Raw genomic sequence first — 21,200 nt, 5'->3', positions numbered from 1 at the left:
CAACCGTTAGATCTGCTCGGAGATTAGCATGAAGACGCCATGATAATCCAGCGATACATTCAAAGATTTTGTATCTTGCGTTAAATGAGCTTATTTGACACGGTTGTTTTATTGTATTCTTTTAAGTAAGTTTAGCTATAGAAGGACATAAGTTTCTATCAAGGCGCAATTTTCTATCTATAAGTTGTTTTTTTGGTACCCCGGGACAGCTACCTTGATTAGTGATCTAACATTCAAACTCAGTAAACCTCGAGGTATGCAAATTTCGTTTATCCAGGGGTTAAAGACAATTTTTAGCGACGCCTCAGGGGCGGAGGCATTTTTCACTGTACTACGATCGATTTGAAAAACAAAAATATTCCACGAATGCATCCCCCTGGGAAGTCATTTTTGGCTACACCTTGTGGGCATGGTTTATGTGTGTGAAAAACTCTACTTTTGGGGCATGGACAGGGTGCTAGCTTGTATACACTATTGCAGATATTGATATGTGTTTCAAATGGTTTCTTGAGTTTTGTAAGAGTTATGGTATTATGGGAGTTGATGTCATCTCAGTTTCATCACGCATTCCGAATACTGTAATTCACTTTATCTTCAATGTAGCAAAATTTCACGGTGTACGGAAAGTAGACGTATTCACTGAACTTTAACTTCACGGTGACGGCAGATAAATAATTACAACAGGTTTTTCACGATGATGATAAGTTCATGGTACAGAGGTGAAAACAGTAAACATAAAGTTGCAGTGAAAGAAACAAGACTTACAATATCCGTTCAACTTCTTTACAGGTGATTCCACTACAGAATCATCTTCATCATGATCAGTTCCCACTAGTATAGCTCCAACGACACATACACGTACACTCGTCATCCTTAATGGGGTGGTCGTGAGTTAATAATGCTATATCGATTGTATAATGCATGAAGAAAAATCTTATCAATTTTCTTTTAGGTGATTCCACCACAGCATCATCTTCATCATCATCGACATCGTCATCATCATCATCATCATCACCATCATCATCAATGCATACTCCAGCTCCCACAGCAAACCCATCAGCGAACACCACGCCAAGCGAAACATCAACGGACTCGGCAACTCCAACTGTGGGCATGACAACAGGAGGCAATGTTGTCTCCACAAGCGAGCCAACCAAAGGTTTTGTTTACAGACGCCCTTTATATCAATTAGCTTTATTGTCTATCGCATTTAGAGAAATACAGCATTAAAGTAGTGTTGCGTTTCAAGTTGGTCAGGATGGATTCAGTCTGATGCAGGAAGATGGCATTTCTACTTTATTCCAGAAGGGTTAGTGGAGAGTTACATCGTGTGCTCAATGCTCAGTAAGTCGAAAGAGATGGCATTTGGTACATCGATCTGAATTTACTTTTGAGCTTGAGCTACTTAATATTCAAATGTTTGAACTGGTATAAATTAGTCGAATGCTGCTCTGGACATTTTAAATTGTAATACAGCACATAGATGAACAAAGATTCTAAAAACTAAATTAAAACAATTCAACGTAGTGTATTTATTTTTATGCCTTCAGTAACATACGTTATCCATTTACTATGCACAGTGTCTTTAGGGGCTTAATGCATTCCTTCATTCTAATGTATTACATGCTTTTGTTATGAAAACTAGCAACGTTTGACTCTCGCTGTGTTATATTGTGAAAACAACACCAAGTACTGCAGAACATCCCTAGCAAGTGGGTCTGTGACTAAAGGTCCAACTGCGGCTAAGGCAAACAAGTGCTACTTCGTCTGCTGATCTGCTCGGTTCTGTTAAAAATGATACAGTCGAACTTTCTCTGTAGATTGTACCGATAAGTACTTATGCGACAACGGCGTGTGTGTTCTACCGGAGTACCGGTGCGATGGGCAAAACCAGTGTGGAGACGGAAGCGACGAAGCCAACTGTACCTACGGTAAGTTTGAGAATTTTAGAAAAAAAGTGTTTGAAAATCAACGGCATATCCTGTTACTTATTGACTATTGCACCGGGGAATTAAGCTTGAATTTTCCCCACATTCCACATCATTGATTTTGTCGTTTTTGATATGCAGGAAGCGTTTCTTCCGTGAATAATTTCATCAGTATGTAGGATCACTGAATAATGAGGTTCAACCAAGATATACAATCACAGCCGACGTTTCGATAACGGTCTATCGCCTTCCTCCAAGCAATTCTGACCAGCACAATTTCACACTGCACGCTAGGTGTCGCTTCTTAAAGTGCATTTTGGTTCTAAAAAAAACCCTTATCCATGATCCATGAGTTCCAGTGTGGAAACGGCCTGTGCAAGCCGACCTCCTGATCAGCTTGTTGCTAATGTTTCAGCATGCAGTAATGAGTTCCAGTGTGGAAACGGCCTGTGCAAGCCGACCTCCTGATCAGCTTGTTACTAATGTTTCAGCATGCAGTAATGAGTTCCAGTGTGGAAACGGCCTGTGCAAGCCGACCTCCTGATCAGCTTGTTGCTAATGTTTCAGCATGCAGTAATGAGTTCCAGTGTGGAAACGGCCTGTGCAAGCCGACCTCCTGGGTCTGTGATGGGGAGGACGACTGTGGAGACAACACCGACGAGATCAACTGTGAGTCTTTTGACATGCTGTTTTGCATTCAAGTTCTGGTCGGAAAATTTCCCTTATTTATAGGATAGAAAAAAAATTAATGGTAGTTGGCATATAGGGCCTTCTTCATTTTGAGGAGAATAAGTGAAGATATTGCAATTGCTACACGTGTGACAAAGTTGTATATATATATATATATATATATAGAGAGAGAGAGAGAGAGAGAGATAAATATATATGATATATATATAAACAGATAGATTGATATATATATTCTTGATATATATATATAAATATATAAATGAATAAATAAATAATTAAATATGTATGTATGTATGTATGTATATATGTATGAATGTATGTATGTATACTATGTATGTATATATATATATATATATATCTTTCAATCTACCAATTTATCTATCTATCTCAATAAAACATGGCACTTGTTTCCTTCTGAAGGCACCTGTTCCAGCGCGTTGCAGCACGCATGCGGGGACGGAAGCTGCTATCACGTGATTCACCGTTGCGATGGCAACCGCGACTGCGCAGATGGAACAGACGAGGACAACTGCGCGGCCTGTAAGCTGCATTCATATACTTGATGAAAGCTTAAATCCAGAACGTCGCTCATTGTCATTGTCCCAAAAAACTTTAATTAGCAAACAATTAGCAAAAGACCAAAGTGTGTATATGATGAACCTAAGAAAGACGGCAACGTCAAATACGAAAACAAAGTAAAACCGAACCAAACTGACCCAGTGTCATGATGATACAAGCTGTGTCTATACCCTCCTCATACTTGTCTCTTACTTTTAGTCTCTGGCTGTGGCCTAAGAAATATCACAGTCGCAGACATCGAGACCAGAGTAGACGGAGGAGATACGGCAATTCACGGGGCATGGCCCTGGCAGGTTAATCAATTACACGTCTTCTTCCTTGTGCGTCTCGTTGTTTGTCAATGTTGTAATATCTTCCACTAACAGTTAGCTGCCGAATACTTATGTGTCGGGCATTGATATGACAGCTTAACAATTAAAGAGCCAAAGGGCATCAGAATCATTATTTCGTCGATGTATTTATCCATTTTGCGTTTGGACAGACAAGGACGATGTGGCACTACAACCAAGTTTTACAACTTAGTTTTAATAGTGCAATATACAGAGAACAACAAGCCATTTCGACACGTAGGTGGAGTGAGGAAAGTCGTGTATACTGTTTTAGAGCAAAAGCATGAACATTATTCTATAAATTATTTCTACTGTTAGTCATAGCTTAGACTAGTTCGTTGTATTTGTTAACTATTAGCAATAGTTCGACTTTCATGTGCGTACGTTGCCATACATTGTACCAGATGCAATTGTCGCGCAATAAAGTTCTTCTTCTGAAAAGGGCCTTTCCCGGGGGCACAATATCGGTGGCTTCAGGGCATTCGAATAGGCTCTACCATCCTCCGCGGGTCGCTGGGAAAATAGTAGAAATTGGCCAAAATAGAGTCAATTGTATGATGGGAGTCGGCTACGGAGATAGGGTTCAATATTGCGAATGTTACCCTCCATGGCCAAAGTCCCCCGGCAAATGTTCTCCCTATAGCCGGCGCGGTTAGTCTGGTAGAGACTAGCATTCGAATCCGGGACCACTAGGTTTATCGATTGAGCCATTTTTCTTTTTTTAAGGTCCAACTGAAGGTGTCAAACTTTAGCGACCCGTTCTGCGGCGGCACCTTGGTGGCTCCGGACTGGGTGGTGACTGCTGCCCATTGTCTGGAAGATTACGGGTAAGGGACGTTTCCGTAGAACTGGGCAAAGGGACAGCACAAAGAACATTCTTTTCTACTTTTATGTTGTTAAAGGCAGGCTAAACTCATTTTTGTAAAGTGTATTTATGTAGTAACTGCTGTGTGTAAATATACGACTATGACCAGTTCTTACTTGTTCTACATTAGTCCAAATTGAGAAGTCCTCGATCGGAAAAGCCGACTCAAAGAAACTGTTACGATGCGTGTTGTGAAGTCTTGGGCCGAATGGGATTCTGACGTCACAAAGGTCAAAGGTCTTTGGACATCGCCGACAATTACATCCCCACGCCGCGAATTTCAAATGTTGTAAAAACGCTAATCTATGATGGACTCCTGTGAAACAAGTAAGAACTGGTCTTAATTAGTGGTATATTTGACATACTGCAGTATGCTTTACGAAATTAAGTCTAGCCTGCCTTTAAGGAGAACCTTTTCTGGAACATCCCGGGGACAGTGACTATGAGGCAATCGTATCGTCCGTGCGAAAAGTGTTCCTCCACGAATACTATGATCCCATGATATACCGTAATAATGACATAGAAATGGCAAAAGTTCAAGAGAAGAACCAAAAGTTTACTGATAAAGTTGAATACTTTACTTCAACACAAGAAAATGTTGCTCATCTCAAATTTTGAGCTTTCATTCTGGCAAAAATGTTTAATGTAGCACAGGGCAGTGAGAATAACCTTCATAACCGATTAGAGAAGATTAACAAGTAACACTTGTAAAAGCAAAATTCATCTTTTTCAGTCCCGAAACATGGCCATCGCTCCAAGTCCTTGTCGGCGAGCACTTTCGGCAACATCCTGTTGACATTGAATCTGAGGCAATCGTATCCACCGTGCAAAAAGTGTACATCCACGAAGAGTTTGATCCCCGGAACCGTAACAATAACATCGCTCTTATAAAACTGAACACAAGCATCGATCATACAAGCAGCTTCATCAACTACGCTTGTCTCGGATACAACGAGACAGCGAGATTCGACGAGAACTCGTACTGCTTTACAACTGGCTGGGGTCGTACTTCATTAGGTGTGTAAAATTTCAGTCATTGCTGTTTATTTCTTCCGTTTATTTTCCTTGCATGGAAGGAGTGGAAGAACTGGTTTCAGTTTTGCTATTTTTGTACTGTAGGAGAGTTTTGGTCGGAGACTTACTTGCACATAAAAACCTGCTGTGTGCATGAATATGACATCTCCACAATGTGTATTTTACATGTATTTCGCAGTCTTTCAATATTTTCTTTGCATTTTGCTGTTTAGTCGAGTCGTTCCAAGCTATAATCCCCTAGACTAGTTTTACTTAATTTTCAGTGTTGTGCAATCACTAGTTCCGATGAACCAATGACTAATAAATAAATAAATAAATAAATAACCAATGAATATACAAAGATTTGTTGCATTCGCCTGTACGTTTGGCATAATAAGGGTATTCAAGGCCCAGCCAAAAGTGGTCAAATTGGCCAGGTGGTCCTTGTGTGAGGTGGTCAATTGTACTATTTTGACTGAAAATGCGTTTCTTACCTGTTTGTGTTTCTCTTAGGTGTCGCTTGTTAAATGTTCTTGGTATACTGTATTTGTTGGCAAACATGTATTGAATAACATTACCTCCAACTAGGAGACCGTTGATACTTGAATCACACACATATAAATTGTTGTCTAATGGCATTATCTTTAAGTAGTAGGTGCAAGACTGGAGCATTTACAGGAGTCTAAGGTGGCTCTGATTCCAAAGGAGGCTTGTAACGGGAACGTCTCATTCAACGGAGGTCTGACAGACAACGTAATCTGTGCCGGGCACTGGGAGCGCGGTAGTGGTGACGCTTGTAATTGGTACTTGGGAGGTCCTTTAGTGTGTGCAGGTGGGTGGAAACTTTTCACTAGTAGTAAAGCAAACTTTAGAAAAATTAAGTTGACAATGTCTGAAAAGGGCCAGTAAGAAACAAGTTTATCTTAAAATTACCTACCGCAATATTTAAATCCCAAAGAGATTTGGCAAATTCAAATGAGAAGTGTCCTCACCAGTGTTTGTAACTATGTTTAAGTGTGTGTGTGTGTGTGTGTGTTTGTGTGTATTTGTGTGTGTGTGTGTGTGCGTGTGTGTGCGGGTGTTTTGGTGTGTGTGTGTGTGCGTCTGTGTGTTTGTATGTTTACATACGTGTGTGTGTTTGTGTATCTTTGTGTTTTAAAACGCCTTTACTTCATCATTTGACTATTCCATGTTATCATGTTGTTCAACAGAACTGCAAAGGTCATTGGCATCAAAACTCAAAAACATTTCCTCGTCTTACTGTTATATTAAAACCCTTAAGCTGCCAGTCCCGACTTAATTCGGGATACAGAAATATGCCTTGTGTGCTGGACCCGGTTATTACCGGGATAGGGTATTCCCCAGAACAAAACAGCTTTGCGTGCGTGTAGCGCGCGAAGTCGGGAAGTTAGGGGAGTTAGCGCCGCCGGGTGTTTCGCGTCTTTCGTGAGGGAGGTCAGGGGTCAAACATTTTTTATTTTTACTTGGCTAAAAAACCTGGCAGCTTAAGGGTTAACAGTAGCACACTCACGCAATGATATTTACCGTTATCAAATACAGGTGCTGACGACCGCTGGTATCTTACGGGCATCAATAGTTGGCGGATTGCATGTGATATCAGGTACATACCCGGAGTCTACACCAACGTTTCGAATTACATCTCGTGGGTGGATGATAAATTCACGACCGGTGGTCAAGTCGGTAAGTACAAGTCCGCTCCTTATCTCATGTAAGTCCACATGTACTTATTTATTATCTCCATGAAAAATGGAGATATTGTTTTGGGTGTGTCTGTGTGTCAGTTTGTCGTTTTGTGAAGTGAAGTGCAAATTATGTTGATTAGGACTTAATTTGCATAACTAATAAGGTAAGTCTATATTTGCAGTGTTTTCCATTATCGGACTCAAATAAATGTAACGTATGTATTTTATGGAAAGCTATGCTAGATTTGTTGTTCTTCATGACTATCTTTAAATTAATCTGTTTGCCTTGTCATTAGCTATCATTGGTTCGGGGAGCTAGTAGAGGGCAGGGTACAGTATCCCAAGCATTCAATCAATGGGGAAATGACGTGTCTTGCCATCTTAAGTGGGGTCGTGTGGTCGTATTGAGGTCACCTGGTGGCGCCGAATGGCAGCCGCCCAGACCCCTGCGACAGTTCCACAAAGTGCAAGTGTGTAGTAAATATGAATCTGTTGTGTATTATGATCTAATATATGAAACCTGTAAACCCGCATCAATTCAGCGCTAGTAAGGCTGCCAGTGCAGGTAATTTCTGACCAATAAAAAACATTATCTGATCCAGTTTGTACGGAGAACACCACCCTCACCTGTGGGGACGGCAGCTGCTTCCCTGCAGACTACAGGTGTGACGGGTACGAGGACTGTGGGGATGGGGCGGACGAGCTCGATTGCCGTGAGTAACATATATTATCCATTCTTTTTGCATAGTTTTCTGAGAAGGCTTATGCTTGGATGTGGGGTCGTGTGGCGTAACAGCAGAGTTTTCGGCCCAGAACCCGGCAGAACCCGGGGTTTGAATCCCCTGACGCCACCGACGTTGTGCCCTTGGAAAAGGCACTTTACACGATTTTCATCACTCCATCCAGGTGTAAAAAGGGGTATATCATGTGTGGGTCACGACACCAGCAATAGCTGCCTGTGTCCCACGTGTATTGTACTGTTGTAATTCAATCAAAATGAAATAAAAATGAATAAGGCTAATGCATGTGTAACTTCTGGTCTAGAGTTTAGGATCTGGTACTTAACCTTTATAGTTTAGTTACTCTACTATAGAGATGATGACACCGAGCCGGGTCGATTCACTCTTGTTCGGGTCGTTGTTTATTCTGTGATCTAAACTGTACTCCACAAGCATATACAAAGGTCTACAGAAGTCTACACAGTAATCTAGAGCGTTACGGTTACGGAAGGTTACAGTTACAGATGGAGTACAGGGATGGAATGGACAGGTCTAGTAAGACAAGGGATTTAGGAAATTGTGAGAGATTTCACTATATTGATTTAATGATATATGACAAGAAGCATTTGTATTATTTTCACGTTAGGGGACTCCACCACAGCATCTTCATCATCATCATTGCCATCATCATCATCAACACATACTACAGCTCCCACAGCAAACCCATCAGCGAACACCACACCAAGCGAAACGTCAACAGACATGACGCCTGGGGGTAACGTGGTCTCCACAACGAGCAAACTAACATCGTCAACAAAAGGTTGTGTTTACAGACGCCCTTTATATCGATTAGCTTTATTGTCTGTCGCATTAAGAGAAAAGCAGCATTACACTAGTGTTGCGTTTAAAGTTAGTCAGGATGGATTCAGTCAGCCAGGGCCCCAAGCGATATGCCGCGGCGAATCCAGCTCGCTTTACCCGGGGCATGTGTGTAATGTTTGTAGTAGAAACATGTCTAATGTTACTATTCTCTCTAGAGAAATAACATTCAAATGTAACGAAACAACTTGTACCATGTTGCGAAAGAACTCTGTGCCATGTAGCGAAACAACTTATGCCATGTAGCGACACGACTGTAGAGAACTGACAATGTTGCGAAGCAACCGACTACTATTCAGTCTGATGCAGGAAGATGCCCTTTCTTCTGGTTTATTTCATATGGGTTAGTTGAGAGTTACATCGTGTGCTCAATGCCCAATGAGGCGAAAGATACCACATATGCTATCTAATTTACGTTTGAGCTTAAACTATTTCATATTCAAATGCTAGGACTAGTCTAATATATGAATTAGAGGGATGCTGCTCTGGCTATTTTATTGTAACATAACAGATGGGAGTGCAAATATTGTGAAATATATTTATATATATATGGATCACTTGACTGCGATAAATAAAGTCAACGTAGTGTCAGTAATAAGTTGTCAATGTCGACGTCCAGTACAATACATTGATCTTTTCCGACCATATATATTAAATAGAATGCTATGCTGAAATGTTATTAGATGAGATGAAATGCGTTGAGTATCTCTTAAATCTTCTTATAATGAATAAGCGCAAATCTTGGTTATAGTATTAACGAATTACAGTTAAGACATTGTAGCTTTGGTACGTTGATAAAGGTTAGACATCTAGGTAATGAAATTCGCCAAAATAGTTAATAAAGGAACTGGATAAGATTTTGGAACAGACTTTTCAAACTTTTATCCAGTTGCTTGAATGACTATTTTTGGCACATTGTAGCTTCATTGACTTGAGAAGTAACAATGCTGTGTACTTTAAAACTGCTTTAATTTGTATATTGCTTATTTAGTGTTACGGTTTCGTTAATTCTATTCAGCCCGGATGACGGAAGTTGAGATGGCGGTGACCCTCGCCAGTGTAACGTTCACGGCGGATCTGCTGGACAGCGGCACTGAGGCATTCCAGACTCTGTCAGAACGTGTCATCGCAACCGTAGGCAATCTTTTCCTTTTTTCCTTGAGTCATTCGTATGTAGAATCTAGGTGACGCAATTTGAGTTTGTTGATGATATGAAGGTTAGACATCTTACTTTTTGTTTAATGAAACCTGCTTAAAAGTTTGTTCTTGTCTGATATTGTTTAGCTTTTATGTGGACCTGTGATGTATGCTTTGTACTTGAGTGCAGTGCCACTACCTCCTTATCTTTGGTCTCTGTTACTGCACTTCTAATAAAAAAGGCTAGACATCCAGATAATACGATACGCCAAAAACACTTACTCGACAAGCAACTGGATACAATTTTGAAACAGTCTGATCATGTTTCAGACAGCATCCGCTGTCTTTCGTCAGTGACTAAGAAAAGGACTGGGAAACCAGGCAGTTTTCAGAGTTTTGGTATAAAGCACATGGTTTTCAATCCTTTCCTTAGTCACTGACGACATTTTGTTTTTGTGAGTAACTCGTACATGGCGAAAACAATAGAAAATCATCTTCTTTCAGATCAACCGTGTATACCAAAGCTACCCAGGCTTTCTTGGTTCAGTCATCATAGGATTCAGGTAGGGTCAACACAAATGAAATATTATATATTTATCATTAGCTTACTAATAGGATAACTGAACTATGCTACGAGTGTCGTTGAGGCAGCTGTGGCTGTCAGGGGAAAATACTGATTATCTTCGCCGAGAAGATTATGTTTTCGGTTACTCCATCTGTTGGGTGGGTCTATATGTATGTTAAGAGCATAACTTGAGAAACCTCTAAAGGATCTTCATGATTTTCGGTAGGTGTGTAGTGGTTGTGCAAAGGAAGGTCAGGTTTGAAAATGGTTTACCTGGCGTATTCTAACAGTACTGCCGCGGACTTTGCATTTTCGTGTGTTTGTATGTAGGCAAAAAAAGTGACGGAAACGTTGATGGATCTTCATGATTTTTTGCAGGTATCTGTCGGGGAACAAATACTTATTGTTTCAGTTTTGAGGTAATAACGGTAGTCAACTTTTACAGCAATTTGGTAGAGAAAGACTTCAACATATCTGCAGTTAACGACACAATTACTCAAATTCCATTGCCAAGGCAATTACGATTATAATGAGTATGAATAATCTTGATGTTATTCATACTTGCGTTTTGATTATTTTGATTTAAAACCTTATGTCATCCTGTAGTGTTGTAGCACTGTCATCAGCACATTTGAGATATTGCTTCTGTAAGAAACATTGTCAAAGTCTGAAAACAATGTAAATGTCGTTGATGTAGGTTAGACATCCACCTGATAAGATACGCCAAATAGCAAATGGCTCTAGTTTCGGATATGGTCAGACTTTTCAAGTAGCATCCACTACTTTTCGTCAGTGACTGTGAGCAAGATAGTCGAACAGCAGGTTTACTAACTATGAATTGATATGCAAACGAGTTATGCCACCAACAAAGAAACCGACAAACATAAAAGGTCCACTGCAGCACCAAAGGAACCCTCCAGAAGACCCATTCTCGAACTTGACCTTTGTCTCCACAACAGAAACTTACCTACCAAATATCACCAACATCCGTCCATGGCATCAAGAGTTATATCACCAACACCATCACTCCACAAATCCCGACCAAAGATATACCCTTCTGCCTACGGCGAAGGCAATAGAGAGAATACAATTTTGATGGGCCATTATCATATAATGTAAATGTCATCACAGATCAGGAAGTGTGATTGCGGATGTCAACGTGCTCCTTCACAACCAAGGGGAGGCAGTTACCGGGGAGACGCGCCTAGCGGTAGCCAGCGTACTGCAGTTAGCTGTAACAAGGGATGACGGCATGGCAGGGGGCTTGGAAGTCGGTGGAGTTGCTTACAAGAAGGATGGTAAATCGTTTATGTCTCTTCAGTACATCGGGGTACAGTGACTGATATGATCAAGATATCCTTGTTGCCTTTATATTTGGACATCACTTTAAAGGCAACCAAAGCAATATTAGGGCCAAAAAATAGAAATTAAAAAAATGCTGAAATCTTTATGGTAGTTACATTTTTTAACATTGTTTAGCACATTTGCGTAATAACTTTTACTCTTTTAGGATTTTAAAAACGCACAAAATCGTGCCGTACGATGATATCCTTAGTATCGCGAGCCTACAAAAACTCCGGCCACGATCGCGATTGTCAGTGAGTTCTCTCATCACAACAACGTTGTATTCTTTGCACCATGGACATTGCGATAGTGTTGTTTGAACTAATCATGTATAGAAATGACTAAATCAATTGCCTTTCGATTTTTCGAGCCCCTGTGTGGTGTGATCAACATCAACAGCAATGACATTTTATTGTCTTAAAGGCGTGCTTTTTTTCGTCTCTCTGCTTCATCGTATTGTGTGCTCGTCACAGGTGTCGCTGTGGATGTGGTGATGTGCAGCTCTAGTTGCCATGACGACATGACGTGCGTCTCCGGCGGAGGAGACTGTCGGTCCTTCTGTACGTCAAACGCGGAGTACTGCCTGAACGGAGCAACGTGCGAAGACAGGAATCCGGTCCTGGAGTGCAAGTAAGCCCCCCCCCCCTCACTGGACCCGCGGCACACTGTGTTACCTTTGACTTTATAAGGGGAATATCATTCAAAACGTAGAAGTATGACCAAAAAGACAAGAAAATACACAAAGCTTAAAAAGATTCGTTTTCTGTCGATGAAATGAGTGCTTTGTCATCGGCTACAGCGACGCCGCCAGCGTGCCGCGGGTCCAGTGAGAGGGGGGCTTAAGGGCCCCTGGTGGCATATGTCGTGCGATCATCGTACGATTGTGAACTGAGGGCAATCGTGGGACATCCATGAATGTGTCATGTGAATTTCAGCTGTTTCCTTACGGAAAAGTCTGTCTGTATCTGTATCTATATAGCCGATAGAACCGCCATTTTGCGTAACACACCAGCTTCGCAGGCACGCGGCGCGGCAGCAGCTGTCTTAGATCCTCGTTGGTGGTTGGTTCTGTTACAGTCGGCTTGAAAATCGTACGACGGCCTTCGATGAAAGTTAACACGCTTTAGACTAAGGACTTCTGTCTCTGCAATTATATAGTCTTCTTTGTTTCTCCAAAGCCTATAGATGACATTGCTTGGAGAGTAGTACCTTATGTGACTCTGCGTGTCCTGTACTTCTGTTTGTTTATTTTCTTTTAATCAAAGTTGTTGACGTAAACATCAGGTGTTCCTATAGCTACAAGTTTATGGAACATGCATATATCGATGCATATAGGGACTATTCAGTAATAACTGACTTGCCTTCTTTGTTTTTTTCAGCTGCCCTTCGGACACAGTTTTTTTATTCCGGTACACAGGAAAGCGCTGTCAGTATAAAGGTGACATATTTGGTTTCTTTCTTCTAATAGCCATTCATTTTACGATTCAATTCAATCAAAATCTGTTGGAGAATTTGATGATTATTTTGTTGGTGTAGATATTTGTTTCCAATCTGATGAAGTATTGCAACATCTTAAAAATATCTATATATTTTTTCATACCAGATCTAAGTGTGTTCTTCCTCGTCATGCTATCAGCTGCTTGTGCTCTGGTCTTCATCATTGTGACCATCCTCGCGGTGCAGACCCGTGGGAAATCTGTGTCTTTGTGAGTCAGTTCATCTTTTCCTTAAAGACAACCGAAGCAATATTAGGGCCAAAAAATGGAGAAAAAAAATTCTGAAATCTTTATGGCAGTAACATTTACTGACATTGTTAAGCACATTTGCGTAATAACTTCATACGTTTAGGATTTTAAAACTACGCAAAATCGTGCCGTACGTTGATTCCCTTAGTTTCGCAGGGCCTGATTTTCGCCAAGCCTACAAAAACTCCGGCCACGATTTTCAGTGAGTTCCCACATCACAACAACGTCGTATTTTTGCATCATAGACGTTGCTTTACATTGTGATAGTGTTAATTGAACTAATCATGTATAGAAATGACTAGATAAATTGACTTTTAATATCCAATTTCTTGGACCCTAGTCTTGCTTGGGTTTCATATAAGCCCTTATTTCACCGGCCCCGCGAAATGTTGGCGACCGAGCGATTTGACAAAGCGCTCAACAAATTTCATCGATACAAAACGAGTCTCTTTACGCTTTGCTGTGTGTTTTGCTGTCTTTCTAGCAATACTTTTACGTTTTGTATGATATTCCCATTATAAAGTCAAGGGTAACACAAATCCAATTTAGGACTCAGCGAGGCCACCAACGTGCCGAGTGCCCAGAAAGATAAGGGCTTTACGCAGCATACTATTATCAACATACTATTCCAGAGTATAAGTATGAACAGAATGATACTACTCTACTGCTATCCATAAGTTAGATTTAGCTCTTTGACCTTTAGCACATTGAAGTAGCCGTTTGGCACCCCATTCCCTATTTGTTACAGAGTTAAGCAGCAGGGAGAAGGTTAAAACTGTTAGATATTGAATAGTACAACTGTCATGTAAGTTACTATGTACAATGATTGGAGCGCAATAAAGATTTTCGTCTTCTTTTATATTTCAACGCTGCTTGTTCGTAAGCTTGAAATCAGAATTAAAAAAAAGTTCATTGCTTGCGTCTACATACCCAGCTTCAATTTACTTTTTGTCGACAACCTAGAGATTTTCTGAGCTACCTAAGAAACCGTAAGGACCCGTAGACATTATCTCATATGATAGTGCCGTCAGTCTCATCATACGAGTGTGGTCATTTTGAAATCAACTTATTCGATCATAAGAATATGAATAAAGAATTAGAGTAGTTCAGTTTAAAAAAAGGACGTGCCTTTACATCTCATTACAAAATTAACCTGCTATGACACAAAAGGGGTTTCTTTGTGACTAACCCTCGTATAATGACGTTCCCTGTAAGTGTGTACGGTGTACGTATACTGGCCGAAATGTCAGTTTTAACGTTTATATGTAAGTATCCAATTCTGTTTCTCAGGAATGGCGAAACACACGCTGTCATGGAGATTGCCTTTAAGTATAAGGAGAACGTAGTCCCGGTGAAAAAGGAGGGAGTAGACAACGTTGCCGCAAACTTTCGCTAGGACGAGAGACTTGCCGAATGAGGTAATCTCTAAGCAGATCTAGCGGTGACAATGACAGTATCCAAAGTAGTGCTGCGTACCTAAACGTAACATCAGGTACAGGTACAGGTACAAAGGTTCAGGTACAGATCCGGACCTGTACCTGTACCCGAATAATTTGGAAAATTAACATGTGTTTTTCTGAACGTCTTCAATGACAAAAATATAAACTGTTTTCAACTTGTCAGTAGCTTTATTCAAAAAACATAACTATAGGTTTCCTACCACCAAACTCCCTTGGCCTAAAATGCCAAATGCTATAAAAACTCCCGGCCTGCCTGAATGACCTGTTGCATATTAGTTACTCTGTTCCAAGGTATCAATTTGGTCACGTTTGCTGTTGCATGAGGTCAGGAGATCAGTCCCAAAATAAGCAAATACTTGGTGTAAATTCATATCGGTACAGTACCGGTACATCATGATCCGGTATATTGGACCTGTACCGAATATCTTTACGGTACAATACCGGTACACAGAACCGGTACGCAGCACTAATCCAAAGGGTAAAAGCAGTTTATTGACCAATAACCTGCTGTTACCCTTTGGATATTAACCTTGTCACGGCTAGATCTACTTAGTGATTACGTATAAGAATGAGTGTCCAAAGTGGTTGTACTAATACTTAATCTGATCACCCAATCTGTTATAAGGGTTCAAATGACAACATTAGATATCAACCAAAAGAAAAACCATTATTATTGATCTAGTTCTCATGGTGTTAACATGATACAGCTATAATTGTTGATCTTGTATAATGCTATATTCTACCATAGCTGTACTCTGCTGCCATGATTTATATCTGTATCCGTCACATATGTACCTATCTACATACCTTATATGTGTAAGCATTGAAAAGCGATAATAGAATGTTAAAGTCACATACAATAAAACATAGAATTCTCATATTAAAGCAAGTTAGTCAGTGAGTACGCTAACCCACTGACTTACTAAAACATCTTCGTTAGGCATCAAGTGTCAGTTCATAATCAAGAAATCCACAGAATGTGGGGACTGTTGACGTAATACTGCTATACAAAACATTACATGTAGATAATTCCAAATAGTACTGACTTACTAAATGATAATTAAGTTCTGATTGTAATAACGTATACCAAATGCTATCTTAGCCTTTTATTTCTTAGTGTGCACCTCATTTAACTCAATCATTCAGTAGTCTTGCACAATAAATACATGTAAACTGTGTTATTTCTGTTATCAATATCAATCTTACCAATACATGCTGTACGTAATGACACTACATGCAAATGTGACCATCCAAACATATATAGATGCATTCAGTTACAATACCGTATCGTAAAGCTCGGACAGTCCGTTTCTGTAGCAGTGGACCATGAGCGAGTTAGATGTATGCTGTTAAGTTTCTGTTCACGTAGAATAAAATTCTCACCGACACAAAAAGTAGGTATACGAGTGTGTGGTTTCTGTGCCGAAGTACATGTCCTGTGCTCTTTGTCACAGTGTTATCAATGTTAACGTTCCCGTAATACATTTATCTTACCTACACTAAAAGTATATATGTGTGAAGTTTTTGAGTCTGCGTGTTTTTCGTGAAGGGTATTTCATATTTTAGATAAGATATACGTACCTGCGTGTTCGGTGTGTTCTAGTGTTAGAGTGGCCCCTGTCTACACTGCAAGCGTAAATTTTGTGCACTAATTGGGGTAATCAGGTTTGGGTATGAACTACTCTGACCCCTCGACCCCTGGGTCAGAATGAATTGATCGACTCTGAAAAGGGAGGATGCTCCCGTAACCAGATATATTTATTATTTTTGGTCTAGCAGTACAAAAACAGAATGAACACCTAAACCAACAAAAATAGAAACGGTACTATTTATAGTTTTTTTGTTAAATTACAATGTGAGTGAAAACCATATTCTGAAAAGAACTAGTGACACGCTCCCCCTTTTCTCTCAATGAAATAGTCTTACCTCTGGATGACCTTTTGCGTTGATTTGTTTTTACGTGAGAGAGAGAATCGCTGAGACAAACCTCGTCCAACGTACACGATGATCGACTGCAAACTTGTGACGTTAAAGATTTACTATTTCTTATTCTTTGGCGGTAAGACGTCTGGGTTTATTTGCTTGAGTCAGAAAGTTATGTGAACAACTCCCAGTTTTGCAACTAAAGTTAAACTTGCGAATTTGGACTCCCCCGTTCGTAGATCGGTGAATAGCAAGTCCATATTTCAAGTTGCATGGTAGTCCCTCACGTTATCTATTATAACAGTGGATAGTGCTGGCCATGTCTGTTCATGTGCGTTGAACCAAATATCCTTCTAAATTTAGTTGACTACTTGGGGAGGGGGGCACCGTCGACTAGTAAATTCGTTAACAAACCATTCTTCTTCTTTAAAAGAAAAAATCAAAGTAACAATTCGCTAGGGAGTGATATTATAGCACAATACAGGGACACGGTAAATTATCAACCCCATGAGTCGCAGTATTTCTAGCTGAGGACAAATTTAGAATGGCTTCTAAATCTGTGGAAGTTTTTGGGTTGGTGGAAAGACCTGTCCAGTCCGGACAGCGGAAAATCCCTTGCTGTGTTGCCAAGGAGGTTGAAAATACAACACTGTCGCTTATCATTCTGAATGCAACGTAGACAATGAGATTTGCATGCAGATCCTCGTTTATCCAATCAGTGTGCTTCATGCTGGGATATACGGCCACACTGATGCTCGTCAGACTGCTTGCACTGCTTGCAATTCCATCACTTTCTGCCAGGGGGCGCAACCTGTCTAAATGGACCGAACAGCTTTTAACACCAACCCAAAGTTTTGTGCCACTATTGAAGACCTGATTATTATAGTAATATTCTGTTAACCGGTATCGGTCCCCACTCACTCGGGACGCAAGGATGACGAATGATTGCACACAGACACAAAAGTACAATCACAAACTATTCGGCATGGTCTCCTAAATCCAGACTAAACAGGCTCAGTATGCATGCGCAGACTGTTACACTTGTGGGGAGGGGGTAATGGATTTAATTACAATATCTAAACTACTAACATATTCAAGGGGGACAGATTGGCTTAAGTTTTGTCAGTCCATCAAAATCAGAGTATCAAAATTCTTCTTCAAATTGTGTTTTTCTTCTCCCTGTTGCAGGTAGTGCATGCTTCGCGCCTTTCCTATCCGTGTACCTACGACAGCTTGGCCTCCTGTCTTACCAAGCTGGCATCATCAGCGGAACATACCCATTCTTTACTTTCCTCCTCAAGCCCATCTTAGGCGCTGCAGCGGACAAGTTCGACAGACACAAACAAACACTGATGTTCTGTCTCTTCCTGACGTACTGTTTGATGTTTTGTACCATGTTCGTGCCTCCGGTGGGACGTGGACAGCTGCGAATTACCGCTGGCTGTTTTTCATGCGAGTCATTCTGTAGAAATTCTACACAAGATGCAAGCTTGCAGTCTCCAGTCCTAATGTCCCAGGCTCAAGGACTATGCAACTGTTCCACACTTTGGACGTACAGTCTTGTTCAGAAAGGCAAACAGAATATCACAGAACAAAATCTGAACAGTACAGTCTTACAGCTGCGATGTATAACAAAAAGCAGCTGTTTTTTGTGCCCTTGCAATGCTACAGAAAGTGACTGTGATTCCGAATGGAGAGTAACAGACACAGACACAAGCCTGGGAAGGACTTTCTGGATTCTCTTTCTTCTCCTGGTGCCAGCACAAGCCTTGCAGTCTTCTTCAGTGGCACAAGCAGATGCTCACACTATGCATCTATTAAAGGACAGGCCATCAGATTATGGCAAGCAGCGGTTGTGGGGAGCGGTGGGGTGGGGTCTTGTCTCTGTGATTGCTGGGTTTGCAATGGACAGTTTCAGCGAGGGACAAAATGAAGGTAGAACTGATTATTCGGTCACTTTTTACATGTTCGCTGGTTTCGGTACCTTGACGATACTAACAGTTGGTTTTGGATTTGGGAAGTGGCATCAGACAAGACCCCAGAAGATGTTTCAGAGCCTACAAAAAATATTGAGGGAACCAAATGAGCTGTTGTTCCTTACCATCATGTTCATCCTCGGATCTTCATTTGGCGTTAAGGCTAACTTTCTTTTCTGGTACCTAAAAGACATGGGAGGCAGTCAGCTGCTGTTGGGACTCGCGTTAATGATTAGCTGCGCTGCAGAAATTCCTTTTATGTTCTTTTCTGGGATCTTGATACATAAGATTGGCCACAAGCAAGTCTTTCAACTGGCACTGTTTTGCTATGCCATCAAGTTTTTGTCATACTCTCTGATACCCAGCGCGTGGTGGGTGCTGGCAATAGAACCGTTACATGGTATCACGTTTGGGGCCATGTATTCCGCTTCCGTAACATACGCGAGTTTGATCGCGCCAGCCGGGATGGAGACAACCATGCAAGGCATTGTGGGTGCTGTCTACTCCGGCGTGGGTAAGTATATATGATTTTCACTTTATTGCGTATAATGTTCTTTCTCGTGTGATAGTCTGGAGCTGATTTGATTTATTGAAATTGCAAACAGTAAGAGCTACAGTACTGGTACAATCAATTAGGTACAGGTGCAAAATACCTGAACCCTGATGTACTGGTACTGTACCGGTACTAATCAGTTCAAGCCAGGTCAAAGGATGGCAACTTTGACAGATACAATCGCCATGAAATTACTCTGGCAGTGCACAGAAGACTCCTGTAACACAGAATTAACATTAAGAAGGCCTGAGTCTAATTTTAATCTTAAAGTTTGTTTTATACCTCATTTATCAGGTATTGGCCCAGTCAAAATCGGTCCTGAAGATCTTCTTGAAGATAACACTACTGCCCTGTTGCTTGATTCAAATGCTCAAAATCTTGATCACATGACTTACTCTTTCCTATAGGTTTTGCATCAGGGGCTCTGATTGGTGGGGCCATCTTCCACGCCTTTGGTGGAGTCGTTCTGTTCCGGGTGTACGCTGTTGTTTGCCTCGTTTCCTGTATCCTGTACCGTCTGATGCCTCGCTTTATACCACACTTAAAGGCAGATGTGGCTAGTCAAGGTTTGTGCTTTTACTTTGGTCCCTACATTATAATCTTTCTTTATGTACCGTTGTCTTAACAACTTGTTTTTATATGGCAGAATTTGGCAGAATTTGGCAGAATTTGGCAACACATTATGCAAATATGCACGACAATGTCATTGACATGAATTTTTTTAAGTAACATACAGAATATGCAATATCTCAGAGTTTTAAAGACATCCAGAGCATTTTATGAGGCTTGAAGCCTCATAAAATGCTCTGGGTGCCTTTAAAGAAACATTTTAGTGTTATGATTGTTACTATAATTCAAAACAATTTTGTAAAATTGCATCACTGTCATCAGTGTTTGACAAAGAAAGGAAATATGATTGTATGTATTGTTTTATATCAGTAGCTGCCGATGTAGGCCCTTATTTGTAGTTTTCCTTTTTTTTTTTTAAACATTACGAAGCCTCAATGATGAAACTACTCCCTCATCTGTGCTTCAATATCTAAACAAGGACTTGACAAATGAGTTTGCACTCTTTATCTACAGGTTCAGAACAAGGGGAGAGTAAAGAAACCTATCCTGAGGCAAGAGATCTGGATGACAAAAGGACAGAAATCAGCAGCAAGTCTTATGAAACTATGTGGGAAAATGCAAATGTACCCTGCTACACTGAGACATCTGTATGAAAGAATGGCAGGTAAAAAGCGAAATACCATCTATGTATGTTAAAAACTGTTCTTGTTAATTCAATTGTTTGTTCATTGTTTACCAAATGATGGCATTGAAAAATTGTATGTAAATCATATATACATGTACGTAAATATATGCAACTTTGTTTATGTACTTAAATAAGTTATTGGGAGGTGTGCATTTGGAATGACGGAACCATTTTGATGTAGGATGAATTTTGAATGTCAGAATGTTAGAATGTAGGAAAAAGTAAAGTTTTTCATTTGTTCTTATGAAATGATTGAGTATACAAATGACACTGTCATTATTTAGTATTAAAAATTTAAAGACCAAGGCATTCTGATGTTCTTTGCATAATTTCCATCTTACAATGTCCACCATAAGTTTTTATAGGTACATACTTTAACTGCTTGCTTACTTAAATATTTTTCTTTGATATAAAAGTTGAAAAGAAACATTATTGTTGGGGAAACATCCTGTAATTCATACTTTGATACTTTATTAGAATATCCATTAATGTTGATACTGAGAAATTGTGGGCTATTAATATGTGTTTTTTTACAT

The 21,200-nt window shown here is 40.4% G+C and overlaps 2 protein-coding genes across 2 annotated transcripts; both read left to right on the top strand.

Annotated features, from left to right (window-relative positions):
* The first annotated feature begins 1,880 nt into the window (after positions 1 to 1,880).
* On the top strand, positions 1,881 to 16,450 carry LOC136426515 (uncharacterized). Its single transcript, XM_066415180.1, has 17 exons — positions 1,881 to 1,931; positions 2,420 to 2,597; positions 3,039 to 3,158; positions 3,396 to 3,490; positions 4,253 to 4,353; positions 5,125 to 5,408; positions 6,058 to 6,237; positions 6,966 to 7,106; positions 7,711 to 7,821; positions 8,474 to 8,647; positions 9,725 to 9,840; positions 10,348 to 10,406; positions 11,540 to 11,706; positions 12,226 to 12,382; positions 13,132 to 13,190; positions 13,356 to 13,458; positions 14,788 to 16,450. Exons 1-17 carry the CDS (start codon positions 1,881 to 1,883, stop codon positions 14,891 to 14,893), a joined length of 2,202 nt encoding a protein of 733 aa, XP_066271277.1. The 3' UTR covers positions 14,894 to 16,450.
* Positions 16,451 to 16,873: 423 nt separating this feature from the next.
* On the top strand, positions 16,874 to 20,973 carry LOC136426587 (major facilitator superfamily domain-containing protein 6-like). The gene is made up of 4 exons (XM_066415258.1): positions 16,874 to 17,016; positions 18,069 to 19,370; positions 19,817 to 19,975; positions 20,493 to 20,973. Exons 1-4 carry the CDS (start codon positions 16,962 to 16,964, stop codon positions 20,630 to 20,632), a joined length of 1,656 nt encoding a protein of 551 aa, XP_066271355.1. The 5' UTR covers positions 16,874 to 16,961; the 3' UTR covers positions 20,633 to 20,973.
* The last annotated feature ends 227 nt before the right edge of the window (positions 20,974 to 21,200 follow it).

The sequence above is a fragment of the Branchiostoma lanceolatum genome, chromosome 2 (assembly GCF_035083965.1).
Source record: "Branchiostoma lanceolatum isolate klBraLanc5 chromosome 2, klBraLanc5.hap2, whole genome shotgun sequence".
In the NCBI taxonomy this organism is placed as follows: Eukaryota; Metazoa; Chordata; class Leptocardii; order Amphioxiformes; family Branchiostomatidae; genus Branchiostoma; species Branchiostoma lanceolatum.
The sequence above is the reverse complement of the archived record's forward strand: the minus strand, read 5'-3'. Positions and strand labels throughout refer to the sequence as shown.

Bases quoted from the DNA above. Each gene is read 5' to 3' on its own strand.
- LOC136426587 (XM_066415258.1), top strand. From the start codon at position 16,962: ATGATCGACTGCAAACTTGTGACGTTAAAGATTTACTATTTCTTATTC. The intron at 17,017-18,068 runs GTAAGACGTCTG...TCCCTGTTGCAG, and splicing joins CTATTTCTTATTCTTTGGCG to GTAGTGCATGCTTCGCGCCT. The intron at 19,976-20,492 runs GTTTGTGCTTTT...CTTTATCTACAG, and splicing joins GGCAGATGTGGCTAGTCAAG to GTTCAGAACAAGGGGAGAGT.
- LOC136426515 (XM_066415180.1), top strand. From the start codon at position 1,881: ATGGGCAAAACCAGTGTGGAGACGGAAGCGACGAAGCCAACTGTACCT. The intron at 3,159-3,395 runs GTAAGCTGCATT...TCTTACTTTTAG, and splicing joins CGAGGACAACTGCGCGGCCT to TCTCTGGCTGTGGCCTAAGA. The intron at 6,238-6,965 runs GTGGGTGGAAAC...TATCAAATACAG, and splicing joins AGGTCCTTTAGTGTGTGCAG to GTGCTGACGACCGCTGGTAT.